At 44.0% G+C, this 7,405-nt stretch overlaps 1 protein-coding gene across 1 annotated transcript; it reads right to left on the bottom strand.

The window, feature by feature from the left end:
- Window positions 1-1,536: 1,536 nt before the first annotated feature.
- Window positions 1,537-7,366, bottom strand: LOC311019837 (protein sel-1 homolog 3). The gene is made up of 23 exons (XM_084019446.1): window positions 7,251-7,366; window positions 6,707-7,181; window positions 6,463-6,589; window positions 6,271-6,392; window positions 6,079-6,194; window positions 5,925-5,986; window positions 5,716-5,848; window positions 5,499-5,634; window positions 5,281-5,418; window positions 4,806-5,014; window positions 4,552-4,731; window positions 4,071-4,190; window positions 3,797-3,937; window positions 3,660-3,722; window positions 3,400-3,573; window positions 3,196-3,323; window positions 3,034-3,117; window positions 2,852-2,942; window positions 2,683-2,770; window positions 2,496-2,593; window positions 2,287-2,414; window positions 2,100-2,202; window positions 1,537-1,806 (listed from the first exon to the last, which is right to left on the bottom strand). Exons 1-23 carry the CDS (start codon window positions 7,302-7,304, stop codon window positions 1,717-1,719), a joined length of 3,060 nt encoding a protein of 1,019 aa, XP_083875572.1. The 5' UTR covers window positions 7,305-7,366; the 3' UTR covers window positions 1,537-1,716.
- Window positions 7,367-7,405: the final 39 nt, after the last annotated feature.

Genomic DNA, 7,405 nt, shown 5'->3' with positions numbered 1-7,405 from the left:
CCTGTAATGCTCACTTATTGTTGCTGTTTAAACTCATGTAATACATGATAGTATGAATGAAACAGGAACCATCTTTAATATCCTTAAGAAACCTTGACAAACCACTGTACCTGACTGCATATGTGACGTATTTCTGTCTCGTTCTGACATCATTTGCACCATCCAATAAAGGTCCATTATGAACGTCACACCATTCCCACAGGTTTAAACCAGACTCTCCGCCTCCACTAGAAGCAGCTTCAAGGCAGCAGAGTCCTGCAGCAGCAACGCGACGCCAGCAAACACACCTGCTTCCAGCCACGTCACCATATGAGCTACACCTGTGTTTGTCCGCGTGCACACCTTCCACGTTCACGCCGGAAAGCCACGTGCTGTGTCCACCTACCTTCATTCCTCCTGCTGGTGGTAGAAACGTCATTTGCCCTTGACAGACTTTGTTTTTCGAGTTAACGCTAAATTAGCGTTGATGCTAATTGTCGGAGCGACTAAAAGTGAACGTCACTTCCTGCCACGCGCTCCTTTAATTGGACACGTCATGCGCTCGGGCCCTTCTTCGCCAGATGAATTGTAGTCCGTTTGAATTGTTATTTAATGAAATAAACATGAGGAAACAAATACAAAACAATATTCTAACAATAAATATTCTATGTGCATTTTATCCCGACAGTTCATGATGTAATAATTATATTAATTATTATCTGCAATAGGAATTATATTACAAAACAATGTGAGTTAATGAAATGGCCTGTTTTGAGGACTTGTGGTCCATTTGTTTTTCCAAATGTGCACCTATGTGGCATGTGCATTCTTCATTTTTAATTGGATAATTTCCTTTTTTAAATATTCAGTTCATCATCATCATCATCATCATCATTATCATCATCATCTTTCCTTAAAGCTGATTAAAGGTATTCTATTTCCATCCCACCTTAACCATCATAAGCCCCAACAAACTGTGAATCATTCCAACAAACAGAAGCAAAGCAATTAAACGTGTCTGCCGGTGTTAATGAGATGTTGCAGCGTTGAATGGATTCCGTCTCATGAGAAGTGTCTGTAATTGCTTGCTTGATTTTGGCTCGTGGACGATGGCTGGAAATGCTCTGGCACATTCCTTTTCCATACTTGATGAGCAGCAGCGTGTAATGTGCAAATTATACAGAATTAAAAAAACGGATTTTTGGGGCTTTTCAAACTCATAAACAACAACAGCAACAAATTATCAATTGGAGCAAAATCAATGTTTGCGGCCCGGGATGACAATGTTTTTGAAAGAGGCTCTAACCTGCAGGTTTGTAATTGTGATGCTATTATCCACAACACTCTTCATTTCCTGATACGATTCAATTAAAACAGTGGGAGATCTGTCTGGACAAAAGTGAAAACAGAAAAAACAGCATCAACAAAAGCGCAGGTTGAAAACTGAAGATATATATATATATATATATATATATATATATATATATATATATATATATATATATCACGTGAGAGGAGGCTGGATTCCTGGTAGTATTTCTGAAATATGAAACTTGTTGATGGCGACATCTGGGCATTCATTATCTGGAATTCTGTCATCCACTCACAGAACACACTTCTTTTCATAATACATTCACTTAACAACAAAAACAACATTTTATTCTTTTTTTATTTATTTTTTTTATCAAATTCACATTTGTTCTTTACAGTAAACAATCCTAATCAATCCTATTAAAACTAGTTGGGAGACAGGATATGTCTCCTGAGGACACCGAGGACGATAAAGTAGACGGTTGGAGCTGCAACCACGGCAACAGCAGTGGAGAACTGTGGGAAATAACATGACCAAATGTAATTTGCCTCTGGTGGAAACATTTACCAAAGTACAGTACTCGAGTATCATTTTGAGGTATTTCCACTTCATGCTACTTGATATTTCTCCGTAATATAAAGTAGCTTTAAAATGAAATCAAGTATTCTTGATTTTATGATAATCACAACAGAAATTCAATTCATTTTTTTGGAAAAGGCCCAGTTTGCATTTTTGATATTTTATGTATTGCTGATAATACTTCTGTTGGGTAACATATATGCTTGTGTATTGAGGATATCACACTTACTTTAATAGCGGCACCATAGTGCTTTTGGAATGACTGAAGATACACATTGAAGAGGGCGAGGCTGCAGGGCATGTATGAATCCGTATTTTCAGAGTCTCTGCATCTTTTGGAAGAAAATATAGGATTCTTTTTCTGACTGATTCCACATTGAAAAAAGTATATAAACTGCGCTGCAATTCAAACTCACCTTTTGTACAAAGTGCTAAGGAGTGAAGTGTTGTCTGTCAGGTAGAGTTCTGAAAGGTCAAGGTCACTCAACAGTGACAGCGGCAGTCTGTAGCCCTCCTCAGCAAGGAGGCCGAGGCTGAACCATCCCTGTGTGGGAGGACAGGATGGCTTACCCAAACAAGTAACGCACACGCTGAATGATGAGCAACACATTTAAATGAAGCAGACCTGTGGCTCGTTCCGTGCCGCTGCCTGTGTGTACATCACTGCTGCAGAATACAAGTCTCTGTGCCTGTCATACAGCAGGTCTCCCATCCTAATCAGGGCTGGACAGGAAGTAGAATTACAGGTCAAACACGCTTAAAGGAAATGATTCATTATTATTATTATTATTTCCCTAAGGATAGTTATTTACCATAAGGGTCAGGATTTTGACTCCGGATTGTAAGGTTGTAATATCTCCACGTACAGTTTGATGCAAAATCAGCATCAAGAAAACCTAACTAGGGACGTAAAAAGGGAGTAAAAACGTTATTTAAAAACAATGAATACAACCACGATGTTGCTGAGTAGAGATAACTCACCATATTCTGATCACAAAGATACGCCGCGTTGAATTGGGCGGGCGAGTACCCGGACTCAGCAGCCATGGTGTAATATAACAGGGAGCTGAACCTGTTGAAAAGCCAGAATGTTCATTTTTTGCTGCGACTGGAATCACCAGGCGTCCTGATCAGCATCGTGTGAGAGCAGAGGAGGAGATTACATGTCACTCCTGAGATATGAATCCAAGGCCTTCCTCAAGACGCTGCCCAGATACCCGTTGTGCTCGGCTGCCCACTTCACCCACCTGCAGTCAAAAACACACGTCAGTCACGACAAGGTATGAAGTGACATAAATAAATAAATAAAAGGGTAAGCTGCTCACAAAAGAGCTTGTGATGGACGTCTGTTGACACGTCCAGGGATCCCGGTGGTCCAGATGCCGGCGAGGAGAACGGCTGCCCTGATGTGTCCTCTCTCTGCAGACTTCAGGTAGTACTGATAGGCCACAAACTGTCGGGGAAAGACCTCAGAATCAGCGTTCTCATCCGGAAGCATGCAAGTAGATGGTGACAGGGAGCATTCATACCTGGTCGGCAGCTCTTCCGGGATACAGACCCTGTGAGTGTATGACCCCGAGATTCAAAGCAGCGTCCGGACACTTGAGGAGATCCGCCTGCTCCCACAGCCCCACCGCCTTCTTGTAGTCCTGCTCAAAGTGCTCGTAGTACCAGGCCAGGGCGTTGAATGCAGGGACGAAATCCTGTGGGACAGAATACTGTAAACTCTGAAAGGTGGTGCAACAGGAAGCTGACAGTACAGATAAGAAATGAGTGATGTTATCAAAACCTGGTCCATTGCTTTCTTCAGGAATGTGAGAGCTTTGGGAATGTCCTTTTCAACCCCATGGCCCTGCAGAGAGACACATGAGTATTTACAAGAACTAAATGATCCTCGTTCAGTAGATACACTGTCATGTTCCTCACCTGCAGCAGGACTACGCCGTAGTCGTACATTGACACGGGGTCCTCCAGCAGGACAGCTCCCCTTTCGTAGTGTTTGGCAGCCTTCTGCACGTCTGGAGACACGCCCTGCTGACCCCAGAACAGCATGCGGGCAACCACTTGCTGCAAAACAGATGTGGCCGTTTTGTTTTACCCTGATACGTGTACTTTAAGACAGAACTGTACAATTTTAGGCCTCATTTATTCATTTTTTAATCCTCGTTGTTGTTCTGTTATATCAGATTCGACTGAATACCTCGGCCTCAGCTGCTCCGTTGCTTGCCTGCAGTTTCAGCCACTGGAAGATATGATGGTCTTCACTGGTCTGGAGATTTAACGCCTCGTCATTGTTTAAGAAAACAGCCTCGACAAATTTCTAAAAAAATAGAACATGGAAAAACACATGGAAAAGTTGTATTTTTCTTCTGTGTGTCTGTCCTCACTTTAACAGTTCATTAGTGCAGCTCAAAGGAAAATGTGATCATTTATCGTACTGGTATCTCTCTGAGTATGAAAATCAGTGACGAAGACCAACTTATTGAAGATGGAAATCTAGAAAATATATGACCATATCACATATCAGCTCATATGTTGTAATAACAGAGTCCTCCCAGCCTCAGCATTACAATCACTCTATGTCTCACACCATATTGTACAAACACTATTGATGGATGTAAAAAAAGGACTCCATTGATAAGGATAAAGAAATTGGATTAAAAGGACACACAGTTGATTACCTGCTGTGGTGAGTGGGTGTGGCGGTCTACAGTTGTCTGTTTAGCAATGTTTGCATAGTATGCATAGGCCAGGTCCGGGTCTGTGGGGAGGCCGAGGCGACCCTGGTGGTGCAGGTGCCCCAGCTGCAGAAGTGCTAACCGGTCATCCTGGTGTGCAGCCAGCAGGGCCAGGAGCCAAGCCTGCACCAAACACACGGCCGTGAGGGAATAGAAAACATGTCCACGACTAACAGCTGACCCAGCAGCACACACACCTTGTTGGGCCGCTTCTGGACTCCCAGACCAGAACTGTAGAGCACCGAGGACAAGTGCAGAGCTCGGCTATCGGCTAAGCAGCCGGCCTGGAGCAGCCGTGGTAATATTCTGCTGACCTCTCCGGTGCTGCTGGCTCTGCTCAGCTCACCTAGTGATAGGGAGTACAGCGCTCGGCCCACAGCTGGCAGGCCGACTCTTCTGCTTCCTCCTGCAGGTCAAGAACGGATTTATGTTGCATGACATCATGACTGAATAACGAGTAGAACATAAGGTTTTCTCACAGGTCGTATTTTACATGTTAGAGGAGATCCCAAATGTGTATAAAATGATGCACGACACATCTTGGATATTTCCATTTCATGGATGGGTTTGACTATTTAATTTCAGTGTCAACTTTTTTTTCCCACCATAAAGCTACTTAAGGGGAAAATAAAGAGAGTGATGTATGTAATACATATGCAGTGTATCTCTTACTATGTTTGAAAGCCAATAGCTTGACTAGTTTTGCAGCTTGTCTTCTGCGAGGGACGGTCCCCTCCCACAGCTCACACTGGGACTTTGATGGGAGTCTGTCTTTATCCATCCACTCATGGAAGGCGTCAAAGCAGAGCTCTGAGAATAAACCCAACAAGAACAGTTTAGCATAGAGACAGCATTTTTAGCACCATCTAGTGGATATATAAGCCTACTACCAGACTCTGTCTCCTGCTGAGCCTGAAAAGAATAGCCGGTCATTTTAACAGTCATCTCCAGATGAAGCTCTTGACACGTCTGCAGCCATCCGGTCAGGTTCACGGACCTGACGACATCTGGAAGCACAACGTCAGACTGCAGAAAAAGGAGAACATGATCAGCCAGGATATGTAGAGAACAGTTAGACAGCGGCTGTGAGCAGGTGCAGCACGTTACCATTCTGTGAGGAGGGATTCTGTTTCGGTAGTAAACCAACGGCCCAAAATAACCTTCCACACCACTGATGTATTTCCCTCCACCAACCACAAAATATCCATCTGTGTCGTCCAGCACGGCAGCATGCTCCAACCTGGGACACACAATATGGACATGTCGACCAGAGCATTTAGTATTTCTGATGTTAATGCAGACAGAAGTAGACTTACATGTAGTCGACTGAATGAACCGTTCTCTGCTCCTTGTCCAAACACACCATGGAGGCAGTCACCTGAGATGCACAAACAAGACAATGACCATGTTATTATTACCATTATTACACGGGGTAATAAGGCATCTTCTGTCAAACAAGAGACAACTCACCTTTCTACCGAGCAGCATCACACTGATTTGGCACCACTCACTCAAAGGCACCTTGAACGGAGGAACATACGCCGAGGATCCCTCAGACTCTCCATCCATCTGGATGTGCAGCTGGCCTGCACATGCAGTTTGTCAGGCAGTGACTCATAAGTCCAGATAATGTCATTGTGTCGTTCCATAAAAGAATCTTACCTGATTGTTTGAGAAACAGCGTTGGTGTGACGTAGTTATCATGGGAGTCTATATGGTAAAATAAGCCACACATGTTTTCCTGGCAGTGTCCAGTCACAAATATCCAGATGGAGAACATACACCTGGTAGAAAACATGCCTAATTATGTCTGCTTTACAAGCATAGAAAGTTAGGTTATATGTGGTGTCTCACCATGGAACGGAGATGGCTTTAACGCGCAGATATTCCAGAACCTCGTTGCTATAAGGGTCCAGTGTTTTTGTGACACCGAAGCTTTCTCCAGTTGAAGCATACATTGAAGACAGGAGATGCACCGTTTCTGAATGACATGAAGACGAGATTTTGAATCCATACTCATTATCCAAATCATTTATCAAGGCACCCTTTAAATATTTGGTATTTGATTGGCCTTTCAAGCTCACTTCTCTCACCGTACCTTGCTCCAAAGGGCATTGTTTCTTTGAAGACTGTCGAGTTATTTGCAGCATTTGTGAACTCCAGGAAAAACACAGTTGATGCTGTTTTACGGGTCGGCTGAAAACAGGTTTAGGTTGCAAAGTTGCCACATCCTGAGCTGCGACGGACCACTCACTGTCATCAAACCCACGGTATCTAACCGACGCCAGAAGGATGCAACCCAGCACCCACTGGGTGTCTGGAATAATCCCATCAGCCTGATACACCAACCAATCCGGCAAGTTCAGCTCCAGAGTCTCGACTGTGGGGTCGCCGGGGACGCAGCTCCACCGTCGCAGCAGCACTGAGGAAGTGGTGCCGGTTTCAAAAGACACAATACAGTCCAGCTGTACTGTAGCAGGTCCATCACACGAGTAGAGTACTTCCAATACATGGTGAGACAGAGGCTCCTCCGGAGGATTCAGGAGCGTCACCTCGTCTAAAGCCCAGACGATCTGTGTGTGAGGCAGAAGATGCACATTAAAAAGCTGTTAAATGAATCATGAAGGAAAAGTGGCTCCTACCTGCAAACTGAGCCCAAACACACAGATGTATGTGTGCAGCGTATGGAAATCCATGGTTCATAAAAGGTGTTCTTTAATCTCTCCATTAAACATCCTCAAGCTGCAAAGAAACAAGAAGTCTCAAGAGCCGGAACTCATCCTGCTCCACCTCACTT

This window comes from Eutrigla gurnardus (genome assembly GCF_963514095.1).
Source record: "Eutrigla gurnardus genome assembly, chromosome: 10".
Classification (NCBI taxonomy): domain Eukaryota; kingdom Metazoa; phylum Chordata; class Actinopteri; order Perciformes; family Triglidae; genus Eutrigla; species Eutrigla gurnardus.
The sequence above is the reverse complement of the archived record's forward strand: the minus strand, read 5'-3'. Positions and strand labels throughout refer to the sequence as shown.

Bases quoted from the DNA above. Each gene is read 5' to 3' on its own strand.
- LOC311019837 (XM_084019446.1), bottom strand. From the start codon at position 7,304: ATGGATTTCCATACGCTGCACACATACATCTGTGTGTTTGGGCTCAGT. The intron at 5,987-6,078 runs GTGAGTTGTCTC...TGTGCATCTCAG, and splicing joins TGATGCTGCTCGGTAGAAAG to GTGACTGCCTCCATGGTGTG. The intron at 2,203-2,286 runs GTGAGTTTGAAT...TTCTTCCAAAAG, and splicing joins CTTAGCACTTTGTACAAAAG to ATGCAGAGACTCTGAAAATA.